This window comes from Pelophylax lessonae, assembly GCF_965119305.1.
Source record: "Pelophylax lessonae genome assembly, chromosome: 4".
Classification (NCBI taxonomy): domain Eukaryota; kingdom Metazoa; phylum Chordata; class Amphibia; order Anura; family Ranidae; genus Pelophylax; species Pelophylax lessonae.
In genome coordinates this window covers 581,815,471-581,833,785 of record NC_138771.1, presented here as the reverse complement: position 1 = coordinate 581,833,785, position 18,315 = coordinate 581,815,471, and the positions used below count along the sequence as shown (strand labels likewise).

Below are 18,315 nucleotides of genomic sequence, written 5' to 3'. Positions count from 1 at the left end.
GCAGTGACCTTTATGTTGCGGTCCAACACACCCCATACTGTGTAGGAGCTAGAGCTCTCCAATTGGCAGGGAGCATGAGCATAAGGGGTGTATTGGACTTCTTTGGCTGCTTTCTAACTGCAAGACTTAGAACATTTTTTATTTTGATGCACCTGAAATGCATTTAGCTGATTTAAATGGATAGTTGAATTGGACTTTTAGTGGAACAATTTAGGTCTGGAATAGTAGCCTGAGATAATCTGTGGCCCCATCATTGAATCTTTTATCCTGTATCCACTTAGATTGGGGTGAGCCATAGCTTGCTTGTTCGATTAAATTTTTGGCAGGAAAAAAACATTTTCTGATAGTCCACAACGTATTCTACATCCAATGGGCTTTGTTTTCTGCTGATGATGTGCTGGTGGTGACCGTTGGCACAGTAATATTGGACATGTTTATCTAGCAAGAAAGAAAAACAAAATAAAAACAGGCATTATCATTGGGTAGTTTGAATTACAGCTGTACATTTTTTAGGGGGTCCCTGCTTTAAAAGTACATTTTGCCTGAGATATGTATGTAGTCTAGAATCTGTGATTTAGGCCATCCAGAGCAAAATGACTGATTATCTTGATAGGCCACCCTCCCTCCCCACTTACACTCACCTTAGCCCTGCTCTTCCATTGCTCAGTGCATCTGAGGGGGCTACTGATATCAGCACAGATAATATTTTACATTTTTATTATCATTTGCATAATGAATGGTGTTCAGATCTAGCAAATTACTGCTAATGTCTGTGCATTGCATCCTGGAAGGTATGATTCTGCATGCTCAGAAATGGCAGTGCAGATTAATGAAGGAATGGAGGACATGGCAAATGTGAGCAAAGGTGGGTAGAGGGGTTCCTTATAAGAAAACCTGGTTTCCACATTAGAGGATTTCCCATTTATTCCAGTTCTGATGACAGCATAACATTGTGAATTTCCTGTTACATTCTATACAGGTGTCAATCATTGCTAGGACAAATAGAGAGAGTATATCTCCCCAATACAGACACAGAGAGCAGAAAAAAAACATTTGATTTCTAGGGGAGAGGGTGGGGGGATTGGGTTTTGTGCAACACATGTGATGCCTGATGAGGAACTTCCACTCTTACTTAAAAAAGTGCATGGGGGGGGGGGGTCACTACTGAAACTTACTGATCTTGAGGCTGTTTGAATGCTCGAGACATCTGGTGACTGTCTCCTCTGCCTGGAAAAGAATTTGCGGTACTCTCCTCTTACCTGAACAGTAGAAACAAGAATCAAAAAATAAATTACAGTTTATATATACACTGCCCAGTTCCTGACACAAGAAAGATTCTGGTCCCTTTTTGTGTGACTGGCAGTCTACAACACACTGTATGAGCTACACTGCATAGCAGACAACAAATTACTGTACAAGGGGTCTTCAAAAAGTTTTCATTTGTACTTTTGTTGAAAACAGTGAGGGAGTAGTAATGGGTTGTGTCTAAGAGTGTCATGTGGCTAGTTTGTCTGGCAAGCTGGCTGTTTAGTATGAGAGTTGTCACGCTGTGGTAAAGATGGCTTTGAGAAGTAAAAAAAAAACTGCAGACTTTTTAGAATAACCCATATGCGTATGTGCATATATACTGTATATATATATATATATACACAGTATATATATATATACACACGGTATATATATATATATATATATATTTGGCTGCAAATTGTATTGCTAAACTGAAGGAGTTATGATGCCAATTCACACTTGATTTATTTATAAATGATCTCATTTATTGAGCTGTATGGAATAAGCACTTTTTTTACTTCCTCTCATCAACCAAACATTCTCAAATCTCAAGCTTCTAGATAACCTACATGGTTTTACTCTAGCAACACAGACATTTCTTAATTCATAAATATATATATATATATATATATGTGTGTTGCTCTACAATGTACACTTACTAAAGTGTTGCTTTAGTAATAGGTAAGGATGTTAACGACCAGGGGTCAATTAAGTTTTAGAACAATATATAAAAAGCTGAAACTAAGAATATATTGTCAAGATGTTGGAGAATCATTCATTTCATAGGGGAGAAAAATGAGCATATTACCTGGTGGTTGAGCAGACAATGTACAATAAAAATGTATGCTCCTTGAGGGCTGTTACATATGGTAAAAAGGTATGACATTATCTGGGAAAAAGAGGCAAATTGGAAGAAGCCAATACTCCAGGTACAGCCAAGAATGAGAGCTTGAGCCAAGGCTTTAAATGTCAATAACCTAAGAAGAGGGAGAAGCAATTGAAAATGCATTGATAAGTGCTTTCTATACACTCTTCATCATTGCTCATTATAGGTTTAAACCTAATCACTACAATCTTATATAAGCATTAAATCCCAAATTAACTTTAGATTTAAATCAGTTAAATATGTTACAGGTGCATTAAAATGAAAGGTGTTCAAAGTCTGTATTAAATGGATTTAAATTTTCTTTAGAAAGTAGCCACAGCCTGAGTAGAGATACTGTCTCCTGCCAGCAGGCTGTAGAAAATAACCATTGCTCTCTGTGTGGAAGCAGTGACCTCTCTGTGGAGGTCCAACCTGCCCCCTGCAGAGTCAGACCTATAGCACTGTAGTCTAACTCAGCAGGAGGTGTGTCGGGCTTCTATGAAGGGACAACTGCTTCCACATAGAAAACACTTCATTACAGCATTTTGGCAGGGGAAAGACTTTTGAGCTCTCACTGCTGCTGCTTTTTAAATAAAATAAACTATAAGATTTTATATTTTTTATGCACCTGAAATTAGTTGATTTAAATTGAAAGCTCATTAGGGCTTTTGAGATTTTGAAGAAAATGTTGCTTTCAGCTTTCATTAAAACAATATCTGGTGATCTTGCCATGAAGGTCCATGTTTAGACCCTTCTTGCTATAAGGTGCCATCTGTATACCAGTTTTGCTCCTGCATTGTCACCCTAGGCCAACGTATATAGGAACCAGCACAGCAAGGATCATTGAAACAAAGTCCAAGTGTGATTGGGGATATACATTTTGGCTTATAGTACTGGTCTTCTGTTGCAGGTGCTGGTATTCTGCAAGGAGCTTCTGAGCATGCCCCCATTCTGATGTCACTTCCTGGGCTTGCGTTCCATGCGCCCCCTCTCCCCCCCCCCATGCGTTCCAAGGTTGTGCGGTGGTCATCTTGCTCCCACGGACCTTCCTCTCCTGCAGCTGCTGATCAGCACAGAGACATAGATTAACATACCAGGAGCACCAAAAACTATTGATGAGCCTATTTAACTACGTAAGTCTGTATGTTTTTTTAACAGTTTTGTTTTATTAAAATTGCTGTAATACTGCACTTAGAAGCTCCTTCTTGTACATCTTTCCAGAACCTGATTCTACTCTTCCAAGTGCTGCTCTAGTGCCCCTCCAGCTTTCATCTTGGATGACCTTAGGGATTACAGCACCCTGGAGGACCCTTCTACTGTGGCAGTACCTGGAAAGCTTTTAAAATGGTGGATAATTAGCCGTCTAAAACAAAATGGTACACTCTGTGGCACTACAGAGACCAGGACAGTCAAGCTGTGCATTTTAGCCCCCACTTCTCTCTCATTATATTTTCCTCTCTGTTCTCCTAGAACTAACGAGAATACAGATAAGCATGAAGCCAGGAATGTTAATTGCCATAGACAAATGTTACAGGCAACATCTGTAGGAGAAGGATATGTACTGCTTATCAAGCTAGTTAGGGAAATATGTATCTGTGACGTAACTGTTGTTTTATATACGTAATGTACACGCTTACTTAGGCACTTAGCAATCGGGCATGAGCAGGGCTAAGTCATTTATCGCTAGCGAATAAAAAGGTTTGATTCCTGAAAGTTTGAGTCCAAATTCAAATCCATTCCTGGGTTTCAATTAACTATTCCCTGCAACACTACCAGAAGCGCTCCTGTGCTTTATTTTGCTGGTATTATGTTGCCAGTGGAAATATTATACATGCACTGTCACCCTTTCCACCCCTATGTAGACTACAAATGTCCATGTCAACACGCATTGTGCAATCATGGTCCACCATTGGTACAGTAAACCCATCCAGTGTATTGATGTGCAGCGGACACTAGAATAAGTACATGTAGACACAGAGAGGCTAGCAGAGATTAGCAGCACTCAGATGCATATGCTGCAAGGTTAAAAATGCAAAAACAGTATTTTATAATAAAAAACATGGCAGTTGTTTATACACAATGCTTGTAAAAATGTATGTCATCATGTTAGGATTTAGATCTACTTTAAAATTAAACTATTTTTTATAGCTTTAAACTTTAACTTGGTCATGGAATGATCTGTGAAAAGCAACAAAAGAGCAGTTTCTTCTGAACAATTTGTTCCAGAAGCCATGAAGAAGATTCCATACAGCAATTTTTGGGAGGAACCCTTTTTAGGCACAAGTGAAAAATTACTGTAACACCTTCCAGTAGTGGATCTTAACTAATAATGGTCACTTATTATCTACCACTTGTCCTAAAATCTAGAAGTTAAAGTCCATTCTGAACTCGTCTACCAGACCCCATTTCACAACCTGCCCAGAAAGGCTCCTTCTTTTGATTTTTAGCACCTACTTTTTTCAGAAGTCTTCCGGTGGGCACATAGACCCACCGGAAGACTAGACAACGTTTTTAGGTAGGCATATGACACACGGGTTATGTTTACTCTTTGGATCTTCTCAGGTGGTGGCCAATTCTCGATGATGCAGAGAATGGGACTGACATAATGATGTCAGTGCTGCTCTCTGCATCAGTGTTTGTGAATACGGAATACCATAGTGATGCTCTCTCAAGGCCTGGGTGTCATGTACCTGGTCGGAGGCCAAAGTGCTAAGAGGACTTCCCTTGCAGCTAAATGCAGGGCAACCCTGAAGGTGGTAACAGGAAGTGCTATGCTCAGAGAAGCAGAGGTTTCCAGCTGCGACAGGCTGAGGTGATGCAGAGATGTCTACTGGATGGCGGCTGACAAGCAGGATGAACTGCTGAGCAGGAGTCTCTGAGGAGTCCCGGGTGAGACTTGGCAGCAGGGAGAGCCAGGAACAAAGTCAGGAGTCAGGCCAGAAGTCATGCACGGAAGGTCAGCTAAGAGTAAGCAGCAAGCAGGGTCAGGAGTCAGCCGCGGTCAAACACTGGTAATCTGGCAGTAGCAGAGTCAAAAGAGCAAGCCAGGGGTCAAGCACAGAGCAACAGGCAGAAACGGGGTCACAGGAACTGGCCAAGGGTCAAATATGGGAATGCAGACAAGACAGGTCAAAGGCAAGCCGGGTCAGTAACAGGAAATCCAATAATAATATCAAGCACAGGAACACACGGGGGAAGCTGAAGATCAACTAGCAACTAAAATCACTGGCAGGCTTCCTTATAAAGGCCCAGGTAATGTGCTGGTAGAAATGCTGGGTCCTAGAGCCCTTCCGCCGCTGTTGGCGTCCTGACAGTGCCCTCCTTAGACAGGCAGCCTCCAAATTTTTTCTGGGTATTTGCTGAAGAATTCAAGCAGAAGTCTAGGGATATGTACATTACTTGCTGACTCCCATGAACTATCCTCAAGTGAGTACCCTTTCCACTTTCTGAGGTTTTGGACCAGTCATCCCATCTTTTGGCAGTCCAGAATGGCCTCTACCTCAAACTCTGTTTCCTCACCTACTGTGATTGAAGGTGGAGGTGGATCCTCTCTTCCTGCAAAGGAACCAGAAGTAGCTGGCTTGAGCAAAGAAACATGAAAGACTGGGTGAATCCTATAAGAGCCTGGCAAGGACAGTTTGAAGGGCACAGGGTTAACTTCCTTTTTAATTGCAAATGAGCCAATGAACCTTGGACCCAACTTCCACAAAGGGCAGGATCATTAAAAATTTGCTTTGGAAAGCCACACTTTGTCGCCAACCTTCAAATCTGGATTATTTCTCTTTTTCTTGTCATAATATTTTTCATAATCCTCCTGCGCCCTTCACAGGGTTTCCTGAAGAACCTGGTAATTCTCCTGGATAAAAGTTAACCTGTCCTGTTGTGATGGGCTGAACACGCCCTGATTCGTTTTCGCACCAGAACATCTCGAACAGGGGAAACGTCCTAGCGAACATTCCAACCCTATTAAAGTCTATGGGACACAAACATGAAAAATCAAAAGTCCTAATTTTAAAGGCTTATATGCAAGGTATTGCCATAAAAAGTGTATGGAGACCTGGGTACTGCCCTGGGGGACATGCATCAATACAAAAAAATCGTTTTTAAAGGAATAGTGATTTTAATGATGCTTAAAGTGAAAAAATAAAAATGAAAAATTCCTTTAAATATCGTGCCTTGGGGGGGGTCCCCTAATGTGCCTGTAACGTGGTGCATCTGTACAATGTATGTAGCCCATTGCAGCAATAGTGACATTTCTAAAGGAAAAAATGTTATTTAAACTTGCTCATAGGTGTAATGTATTGTCGACAATGCAGATAAAAAAAATGGCGTAGGTTTCCCCCCCACCCCAGTCCATACAAGGCTCTTTGGGTCTGGTATGGTATGGATTTTAAGGGGAACCCCATGCCAAAAGTTTTTTTTTAAAAAGGGTCCCCGAGCTGTTTTTCCCCCAATTTTTTTTAATTTACATTTTACAGTTACATCAGCATCAGGGGCTTGACAGCTGCTGTTGATCCAGGACTGATTCATTTTTATAAATGTCAGCTGGTTAACGGAGTCTGTGGATAGACGCACCCTTTTATCCATCACAAAACCTCCAGCAGCACTGAATGCCTGTTCAGAAACACGCTGCAAGCAGGACAGGCCAGGAGCACGATTGCATATTGAGCAAGTTCTGGCCTGTGGTCCATCTTCAAGACCCAGTAACCCAGTGGATGCTCATTTGGAAAGGTCTCCAAGTCTGCTCTTGCCCCTAGATAATCCTGCACCATATGCTGCAGATGCTGCCGATGGTTGCTTAAATCTAACAACCTCCTCTTCTTCCTGTGTGTTTTGTGGCCCTGCAGGAATGTTATTGTAATGTTCCGGTACCTTTGGTACCCTAAATTACTCTTTTTACAAGTGTATGCGCCCCACCATTCTCTTTTGAAAAGGTGCGCATACACCTTTAAGACTGAAGCTGTCATCACTCAGCGCCGGACTAGATGACTATTTAAATCGCCGGTTCTCACTCACATGTGTTCGTTCAAACACCCTTAAACTTATACTAAGCTTACACTATCTAGCTCTGCATAGTAAAGACTATTTATCACATCTGCATATCTAGATTGCTAGCTCTTAAGACTACTGCTACTTATTCCTGCACTGGGTTGATCTCTCTTGTATGTCCATCTGCTACTCTGTCATCTGCTACCATACATGATTGCTAAACCTACCTGCATCCATCTGCTACTGTCTTACCTTCAAGTGTCTGTCACCTACCACCTCCACTCAACCTGTCTCTTAAATCTTCATCACTGTGTTACTACATACATAAAGTCACTCTAGGAACCAGCTTGTTGAGTGTGTGTATTTACTAGCTGAATTAAGACCTTCCACACATGATGAGTCATTGAGGTTGGGAATGGTATCTCAGCATCTCTCTTACATGACTACTGAAGTGGAATATTTCTGCAGCTGAAAATCCACACCATACATGAAACGCAGGAGCGTTACAGATTGAACGAACCTACAAATGGATTCAGCAGAAATAACCACTCAGGTGACACAATTAAAACAGCAAGTAACTGCGTTAATACACGCACTTGCTGAATTAAAAGAAGACAATCAGGCTCTGTCGCAGCAGGTAATTAGACTGACACAACTTACCTCTGCTCAGTCCCCTGAACCCAAGATAAATCCCCCTTTGGTATTTACAGGCGATCGCAAAAAATTTCGCGAATTTAAAAACGCATGTGAGTTACTTTTTTTTGCTAAAACCTCGTACCTACCTTACTGATCACATTAAGGTTTGTACTATTATTTCTTACCTAACAGGCGATCCTCGAGCCTGGGCAGACTCTCTTTTTGAGAAAAACGACCAGCTTCTCAACTCCTATGCCTTGTTCCTAGCAGAACTCACTAGCCTATATGATGACCCCAATAGGCAGAGTACTGCCGATCTTCAATTAAGATCCTTGAAACAAGGAAGGAGGCCTGTAGAAGACTTTGTCGCGGAATTCAAGAGATGGACCCTTGATTCAGAATGGAATGATGCATCTCTGAAAACCCAATTTAGGCTTGGCCTATCAGAAGCCGTTAAGGACGAGCTCGCCCGAGCGGATCTACCAAAAACCCTGGATGCATTAATACAACTCAGTATTACCATAGATAGAAGACTACGAGAAAGAAAGGCTGAGAAAATGGGAATGCCATTATCCGTTTCCTCTCGGATTCCGGCCGTTAACCCCGTTCCTATGGAGGTAGGAACCATACGCCCACCGCTATCAACTATGGAAAAAGCCAAAAGACGATATGAAAATCTCTGCTTGTACTGTGCATCCCCGGATCACAAGATAAATGTCTGTCCCCTAGTCAACAAAAAGAAGGGTGAGTGTTCACATGTCCTCCTAGGGGGATTGACAACTTCATTCACTAACCCTTACATTTTTGTTTGTTTGACATTACAGTGGGGCCAGAACAGGATTACTACTAAGGCCATGATTGACACAGGATCTTGTGGAAATTATATTGATATATGTTTTGCTGCTTCAAATAAAATTCCTATTATTTCTAAACTTAAACCTGTCTCAGTAAGTCTTATTACCGGTGTTCCGTTATCCTCTGGTCCGATCACCGATCAGACACAAGCACTTCTAGTCACTATTAACGAGTCTCATAGGGAGACTACTACCTTCGATTTAATACCTTCACCCAACTTTCCCATTGTGTTGGGACTTCCCTGGTTACACACACACCAACCAACCATAGATTGGAAGGAACGGTCCTTGGCCTTCCTCTCTTGCTATTGCGAGGATACGTGTAACCTCCCGTCTTCCGGTAAGATTCTGTCTATGGTGACAGATGAGATTGCACCACTATGTTATCAGGATCTTTCTGAGGTTTTTCTTGAGAAAAATGCTCAAGCATTACCTCCTCATCGAGACTATGATTGTAGCATTGATCTACTCCCAAATAGCAAATTGCCGTTCGGTCATGTTTATCCTCTTTCACAGGATGAACTTTCCCATCTCAAAACCTATTTGGATGAGAATTTGGAAAAAGGTTTTATTAGACCTTCCACTTCTTCCACAGCAGCAGGACTCTTTTTTGTTCGCAATAAGGACTCAAGTCTCAGACCTATCATCGACTACAGGAAATTGAATGCTATCACAATAAAAGATCGCTATCCTCTACCGCTTATCCCTGAGCTCATTGAGCAGGTGCGTGGAGCTACCTATTTTTCAAAATTGGACCTGAAAGGAGCATACAATCTCATTCGAATCCGTGATGGACACGAGTGGAAGACTGCATTCAGAACCAGATACGGATTGTTCGAATATCTTGTGATGCCATTCGGGCTATGCAACGCCCCTGCAGTTTTCCAACGATTTATAAACAATATTTTTAAAGACTTACTAGATGTCTGTGTTGTGGTATATCTGGACGATATACTTATATATTCACGATCCCTGTCTGAACACATAAGACATGTAAGACTTGTACTATCGAGATTGCTTGCACATAACCTTTATGTGAAACTGAAGAAATGCTTGTTTCATAAAGACGAGGTACTCTTTCTAGGCTACATCATATCCAAAACAGGAATCGAGATGGACATGAGTAAAATATCCTGCATTCAGGATTGGCCTACACCAACCACACGCAAGGCGCTACAGCGATTCCTGGGATTTTCAAATTTCTACAGGAAGTTCATTAAAAACTTTTCTGCTATTGTGAGACCCCTCACACAGCTCACTAGCATAAAAAAAACATTCAAATGGTCAGAAGAAGCCAATAAAGCTTTTCACTTGTTAAAGACAAGGTTTACTTCCGCTCCCATAGTACGCCATCCAGACCCATCCCTCCAATACATTCTGGAGGTAGATGGATCAAACATGGCAGTAGGAGCAATACTCTCCCAACGACCAACCCACACTTCACCACTTCATCCAGTCGCCTTTTTTTCTAAATCCCTAAGCAGTCCCGAGATAAATTACCCCGTGGGTGAAAAGGAACTGCTTGCTATAAAATTGGCTCTGGAGAATTGGCGACATTTACTCGAAGGCACCCAATTACCAATAATTATATACACGGACCATAAAAACCTCCAATATCTTCAGACTAGCAAAACTCTCTCGCACCGACAGGTACGATGGTCACTATTCTTTCTAAGGTTTAACTTCCTAGTGACTTACACACCTGCAGATAAGAACAAAAAGGCGGATGCACTATCACGACTAACTGAAGAAAACTACTTTGAAATCCCTTCCGTTCCTATAATACCTCACAAACGCATTATTGGAGTTGTCCGTTCCTTGAAGGAAGAGGTTTTGCATGGTATAAGTTTGGATTCACCCCCACCACAACTAAATACTGATGCAGAAGGCTTCCTCTACTACAACGACAAACTTTACATACCACCTACCCTACGCACCAAGATCTTGGAATTATCTCATGATGTGCCTATGGCACGACATATGGGTATGACAAAGACTCTTAATTTGATTTCCCGGCAATTCTGGTGGCCTGACATGAAAACATCTATACAAAAATTCGTCTCTTCATGCAATGTCTGTGCCAGGTCCAAAATTGACACTACGAGACCATCCGGTCTACTATGCAGTCTACCAATACCCCAAACTCCATGGGAAGTTTTGTCCTTGGACTTCATCGTAGAATTGCCTCTTTCCAAAGGATTTAATACCATCTTGGTGTCAGTGGACCATCTGACAAAGATGGCACATTTCATTGCTATTCGCAGACTACCTTCGTCCAAACAAACGGCAGAACTCCTGATGAAACATGTCTAGATTACATGGTATCCCAAAAACTCTTCTGTCTGACCGTGGATCCCAATTTATTTCTAAGTTCTGGCAAGAACTATGTCACATACTACGGATCGAGCGGAAGCTCACTTCTCCTTACCATCCGCAGACCAACGGACAGACTGAAAGAGTCAACCAATGCATTGAGCAGTATTTACGTTGTTACACTTCTTACCAACAGGATGATTGGGTGGATCTTCTCCCTCTGGCAGAATTTGCCTACAACAACGCAACCCACAGTACAACCAAGCAGAGTCCGTTCTACTTGAACTATGGGTTTCATCCCTCTATTCTTCCACCACGCATCCCTCCTTCAAACAACCCAGTAGCCTCAGACTATCTTACCCAAATAAAGGATTCTCTGGGTTTATTAAATACTACCATTGCACACGCTCACAGTCAACAAAAGAAGTACTATGATCTTCGCAGAAGACCTTCTCCACAGTACACTATCGGGGACCTCGTTTGGCTCTCAACAAAAAATTTAAGACTGAAGATCCCTAGCAAAAAGCTTGGACCTCTGTTCTTGGGACCTTTCCCAATCAAAAAACTTATTGGAAAAGCTGCAGTACAGCTTACATTGCCAATAGACCTAAAAATCCATCCCATTTTCCATGTGTCGCTACTGAAGCCCCATGTTCCGGACCAAGGAATAAGGCCTAATATTCCACCTCCGCCTCCTGTACAAGTTGAAGGTGGAGAAGAATACGAGATAAAAGAGATTCTGGATTCTCGTATCTACAGAAGAAGACTTCAGTACTTGGTTAGATGGAAGAACTATGGGCCCCAAGACGACACCTGGCTAAACACCTCTGAAATACATGCCCCTAGATTAATCCGCAATTTTCATGCGAGATACCCAGACAAACCAGCTCCAGAGGCCTTCAGGAGCCGGCCTTAAGGGGGGGGTATTGTAATGTTCCGGTACCTTTGGTACCTTAAATTACTCTTTTTACAAGTGTATGCGCCCCACCATTCTCTTTTGGAAAGGTGCGCATACACCTTTAAGACTGAAGCTGTCATCACTCAGCGCCGGACTAGATGACTATTTAAATCGCCGGTTCTCACTCACATGTGTTCGTTCAAACACCCTTACCTGGATGCTAACTTGGCTTGAAGCTTTCGTGCTTGCAAGCATACCTCGCTGACGGAACCTCGCTGCGCTGATCCCTGCATCCCGCTTCCGGATCATCCGCTCCTCCTGAACCAACCTTCGGCTGTATTGCTATTAGTGCTAAGTACCCCGCAGGGGAACCCTCTATAAACTTATACTAAGCTTACACTATCTAGCTCTGCATAGTAAAGACTATTTATCACATCTGCATATCTAGATTGCTAGCTCTTAAGACTACTGCTACTTATTCCTGCACTGGGTTGATCTCTCTTGTATGTCCATCTGCTACTCTGTCATCTGCTACCATACATGATTGCTAAACCTACCTGCATCCATCTGCTACTGTCTTACCTTCAAGTGTCTGTCACCTACCACCTCCACTCAACCTGTCTCTTAAATCTTCATCACTGTATTACTACATACATAAAGTCACTCTAGGAACCAGCTTGTTGAGTGTGTGTATTTACTAGCTGAATTAAGACCTTCCAAACATGATGAGTCATTGAGGTTGGGAATGGTATCTCAGCATCTCTCTTACATGACTACTGAAGTGGAATATTTCTGCAGCTGAAAATCCTTACCATACATGAAACGCAGGAGCGTTACAGTTATCTGCATAAAGCGGGCCTTGTGAAGAAAGGATGTCCTCCTCTTCTTCTCCCTGTTCTGCTTCAAATGCCCTGTCCATGATTCCACAAATAGTGTGCTCCAGCAGGAAGACTAGAGGGACAGTGTCACTGATGCATGCATCGTCACAGCTCATCATCCTTGTGACCTCCTCAAATGGTGACAGGACAGTGCATGTATCCTTTATCAGCAGCCACTGGTGTGGTGAAAATCCTAGCTCCCCTGAGCCTTTCCTTGTGCCATATTCACACAGGTACTCATCAATGGGCCTCTGCTGCATGTGCAGCCGCTGCAGCATTGCCAATGTTGTGTTCCACCTGGTTGGCATGTCAAGGTTGAGGCGGTTGGTGGGCAGGTTGAATTCCCGTTGAATGTCAGCCAGGCGAGCATTGGCATTGTAGGACCGCCGGAAATAGTCACAGACTTTTTTGGCCTGCCTCGGAAGATCTTGTAAGCCCTGATACCTGTTCAAGAAATGCTGCACCACCATATTCAGGACATGTGCCAAGCATGGAACATGTGTCAAGTGTCCCTGTCGGAGGGCAGAGAGAAGGTTGGTGCTATTGTCGCAAACAACCATTCCTTGACAGACCTACTGAAGCACTGCATGACATCTTTTAGCCTGACTGCTTGCGTAGCCCCTTGAACGCTTAGGGAGCACTACTACTTCAGTGGACAATTCAGCAGAAGAGGCCATAGAGGCCATAGAGGAAGAAGAAGAGGCGGGGGTGGAGCAGACAGATGTGGCAGAATCACCACCAATGTTTTGGAGGCATGGTGGCAGAACAAGCTTCAGCACTGAACCCTGTCCTGCATCCTTCCCAGCTGCCAGCAGAGTTACCCAATGCGCTGTGAAGGAAATGTAATGTCCCTGACCATGCCTGCTGGACCATGAGTCAGCAGTAATGTGAACCTTCCTGCTGACGGAGGGCAGAGAGAAGGTTGGTGCTATTGTCGCAAACAACCGTTCCTAGACAGACCTACTGAAGCACTGCATGACATCTTTTAGCCTGACTGCTTGCGTAGCCCCTTGAACGCTTAGGGAGCACTACTACTTCAGTGGACAATTCAGCAGAAGAGGCCATAGAGGCCATAGAGGAAGAAGAAGAGGAGGGGGTGGAGCAGACAGATGTGGCAGAATCACCACCAATGTTTTGGAGGCATGGTGGCAGAACAAGCTTCAGCACTGAACCCTGTCCTGCATCCTTCCCAGCTGCCAGCAGAGTTACCCAATGCGCTGTGAAGGAAATGTAATGTCCCTGACCATGCCTGCTGGACCATGAGTCAGCAGTAATGTGAACCTTCCTGCTGACCGCTCTGTCCAACGAGGCCACAACATTGCCTTCCACATGATGGTACAGAACTGGAATGGCATTACGTTAAAATAAATGTCTTTTTGGAACTTTCCACTGGGGTACAGCACATTCCACAAATTTACAAAGGGGGCAGATTCTACCAGATGAAAGAGCAGCAGTTGTAGTGCTAGCAACTTTGCCTAGCTAGCATTTAGACACTGAGCATGTGGAAGGCTGGGGCAGTATTTTTTTTTACAGTTCAGCAACTTGGGTAGCAAAATTTGCCTACTGGTCAAATCAACAGGTGGTGTACTGCTAGCAGATTGGGTGCAAGTACCTCTGGCACCCATTGCTATACCATCATCCCTCTCAGGTTTTTGAGAGGACTTGAGGTATAGTAGGGGTAGAGATCCCAGATGAGGAGCAAGGAGGAATCTGCATTTTATTATGATGTGGATCTTTCAGGTGCTGTTGCCAATTGACTGCATGGCAGGTCATCATATGTCTTGTCCAAGCATGTGGTGCCCATGCGGCTGATGTTCTGGCCACACTTGATCTGCTTTAGACAGAGATTGCAAACAGCTACGATGCGGTCTGTTGCACATGTGTTGAAAAAGCCCACACCAATGAACTTTTGAAAGTCGGCAGGGAGTTAGCAATGCCCTGCACCTGTGGAGCTCTGTGGTGTGATGCAATAGGGTGGTTGCCTTTAATCCGGCCCCTGCCTTGTTGGAGTTGTGCTGCCTCCTCCTCCTCACTTTTCTCCTCTATTCTCTCAGGCATCCAAGTATGGTCAGTGACCTCATCATCCCCTCCCTCCTTGTTACTGGAGCAAAACTTGGCAGTATGCTGCAGCTTTTGGGACATGACTGCTAGTTTCTTGTCTGCCATTTCCACCCCCCTCTCTTTAGACTCACATTATTCCCTTCCTCAACCTGGGAACCAACATCGGAGCATTCAAATTGCTGTGCATCCTCCAGCATCATGTAACTGACACCATGATTGAATAATTCCGGTGACTCCTACATGCACGATGATGAGGCTATGGAAGGAGTAGCTGTGGACAAGGAGCCTGTGGAATAGGCTGCTTTGGCAGCTGCGGTGGAAGGCAAACTAGTATGAGCCTGGGTGACAGAAGATGAGGAGGATGAGGACGGCTTAGTTATCCACTCCACCAACTCTTCTGCATGTTGTGCCTCAATAAAAACGACCAGCATCATTAAAAAGGGACAAGCCTTCCCTGCCTGCAGAGGATGCACCATGTCTGCGACCACCACTTTTCACTGTGGACACAGAGGCTGCTTGCCCTCTTTAAGTGGCCTGTGAGCATCTGCCTCTCCTTTTGGCCTTTCAGACATGATGGGGATTTTTGGAGGGGTTTTTATAACTTTTTTATTATAGAATGTGGGATGGAAATATGATGCTTGGGTGCAATACTTTTGTGCTTGGTGCACTAGAAACCATTTTATTATTGTTTTTTTATTTTTTTTGGGGGGGGGAGTTTTAATACTTTTTATTATAGAGTGTGGGAAGGGAATATGGTGCTTCGGTGCAACACTTTTGCACTTTTGTGCACTATAAAATGTTTTATTATATATTTCTTTTTAACCTCTCTGGCGGTAATCCAGAGTGGCTAGGGTTTAATTTTCAGTGCCAAAAGCAGTAACCCCGAGCCACACTCGGGATTACCCTGTAGTGAAACTTACCTTGTCCCTACGATCCCCTGATGTCCTCCAGCCGATGCCGGTGTTCTATCAGAATACTGCTACCTATCAGATTCTGCAACCAGAAGTGACGTTCGGACGAGAAAACTTACTGCGCATTCGCCATGCGTTCCAACATGGGCGCTATGTTTACAAAATTCTGGAAGGTGGCTGGGGCATTACACACTCCAAAAGGCATAACAGAATATTCAAAGTGCCCAAAGTGAGTTCAAAGGCTGTTTTCCATTCATCTTCCTCACGGATGTGCATGAGGTTATAAACACCCCGTAAGTCCAATTTGGTAAAGATCTGGACATCGCAAAGCCTATGGAAGAGCTCAGGAATGAGAGGGAGAGGATAGCGGTTCTTAATAGTAACTTTGTTAAGCTCCCTATAATCCACACATGACCTGAGAGTATGGTCTTTCTTTTGTACAAAAAAGATCCCGGCACCAGCTGGAGAGGATGAAGGAGGAATGAACCCCTTTTCCAGGTTCTCATCAATATATTGACATAAAGCCTCAAGTTCAGTCTCTGAAAGTGAAAATATTCATTCAAAGGGAATTTCTGCACCCGGTAACAATTCAATTGGACAATTGTAAGGGCGATGAGATGGTAATGCGTCCGCATTCTTATTATCGAAGATGTCCAAGAAACAGTGGTAAACTGCAGGAACGCCCTGACTGGCGTTGGAAGATGGTTGGATGGTGAGGCAGCTGGCAGGTGACATGGGTTCAAGAATTAATCAGGACTCAAGACAGCAGGTTGATGTGAAAAGGATCTCCCCCTTAATCCAGTCAAGCTGTGGTTTGTGGGCCCATAGGCACTGGTTTCCCAGGATTACAGGGAACATTGGTGAACAGAGAACCTCAAAGAGAAGAAACTCTTGATGGCCGGATTCAGTCGAGGTAAGTATGGGTAGAGTCTCTTGAGTAACGGGCCCAGATCTGGGGATGGTGCCATCAACCAAGTGGTCTTCAAGTCTCTGCTGCTTAGTTTTGAGGGGAATACAAAGTTTACTTGCTAGGAATATGTCCTTGAAGCAACTGCATGCCCCAGAATCAACTATTGCTGGCAGTCTGACCTCTCCTTCTGCCACCTCTAACGGGACATGGAGAATGAGATGAGTCGGGGAAAATCCAGAAACTTGGCAGTACGTAGGGCTGCGAGGAGAGGATCTACTTGGTCTCACAGGACAGTTGCGCAGGAAATGTCCGCTTCCTCCACAGTAGAGGCAGAGGTTGGCCAGTCAGCGGCAAAATTTTTCATCTGGGATTAGAGTTGAGCGGACCAAGCCAAGCTGCATAGGCTCTTCTTCAGACGCTTTTAAAGTAGAGGATGCAGGCATAGGTGCAGGGGCAAGTGGGGCCTTTGGTAGCATCCATGATGGTCGTGGGGATTGTGAATGTACCGACTGCTGCTGCCGCAGGTGCCTGTCCAATTGGATTGCCAGCTGAATGAGCCCCTCTAGAGTATTGGGGGTCTGTACTTGTGCCAACTCATCCTTGAGAGCTTTAGAAAGTCCCAGCCGATACTGGTATCTGAGGGCGGCCTCATTCCACCCTGTGTCTGCAGACCATCTGCAAAAGTAGACTGTATAGTCCTCTGCAGGGCGCCGCCCTTGCTACAAGATATGAAGGACAGATTCACCAGTGGCCATGCATTACGGATCATCATATAGCAAGGATATGGCCTCAAAGAACGCATCTATGGAATTGATAATATGACTCTTCTGCTCCAGCAGGTGTTGGGCCCAAGACTGAGGTTCATCTGACAATAGGGAATTGATGAACCCCACTTTACTAGTCTCTAGAGAAAAAATTCTTGGCTGTGGGCCAGGTAAAGCAAGCAAGCATTCTTGAACACTCTGAACTTCTTTCGATCACCTGAGAAATGTTCCAGAGTATGTACCCTGGGTTCAGGAGGTGGGACCGCCACAGTAGGAGCAGGAGCTGAGCGTTTTTGGGCAGGTGAGGTGGACATAACGACTGCAGCAGGTGGACTAGGAGTTGCTGTAGCAGAGGACATCATTAGGTTCTGCAAGCGACCTTCCAACTGGAAATATCCATTCTGAAGATCTTTCACTGCTTGGGTAAGAGCTGCGACTTGCTGTCACAAAGCCTTGAGCAGGGAAGTGCCTCTGTCAGCCTCTGACATACTGGCTGGTTGATGCTGTCACATACCTGGTCGGAGGCCGAAGTGCTGAGAGGGCTTCCCTTGCGGCTAAGTGCAGAGTGCCCCTGAAGATGGTTACAGGGAGTGCTATGCTCAGAGAAGCAGGGGATGCCAGCTGAGAGAGGCTGAGGTGATGCAAAGATGTCCACTGGATGGTGGCTGATGAGCAGGATGCACTGCTGGGCAGGAGCCCCTCAGGAGTACCAGGTGAGACTTGGCAGTAGGGAGAGCCAGGAGCAAAGTCAGGAATCAGGCCAGAAGTCATGCATGGAAGGTCAGCGGTAAGCAGGGTCAGGAGTCAGCCAGGGTCATACACTGGTAATCTGGCAGTAGCAGAGTCAAAGAGTAAGCCAGGGGTCAAGCACGGAGCAACAGGCAGAAGCGGGGTCACAGGAACAAGCCAAGGGTCAAAGCCGGGAATGGAGACAAGACAGATCAGA

General features: G+C 44.2%; 1 protein-coding gene across 1 annotated transcript in view; it reads right to left on the bottom strand.

Moving 5' to 3' along the window:
• Positions 1 to 203: 203 nt before the first annotated feature.
• LOC309552133 (adhesion G protein-coupled receptor E1-like) overlaps positions 204 to 18,315 on the bottom strand; it is a 151,249-nt gene continuing 133,137 nt past the window's right edge. Inside the window, exons 13-15 of the mRNA XM_082252941.1 lie at positions 2,099 to 2,267; positions 1,176 to 1,259; positions 204 to 438 (exon numbers count right to left, since the gene is read on the bottom strand). Coding sequence (XP_082109067.1) covers positions 361 to 438; positions 1,176 to 1,259; positions 2,099 to 2,267 — 331 coding nt within the window. The 3' untranslated portion in view covers positions 204 to 360. The remainder of the gene's footprint in view (positions 439 to 1,175; positions 1,260 to 2,098; positions 2,268 to 18,315) is intronic.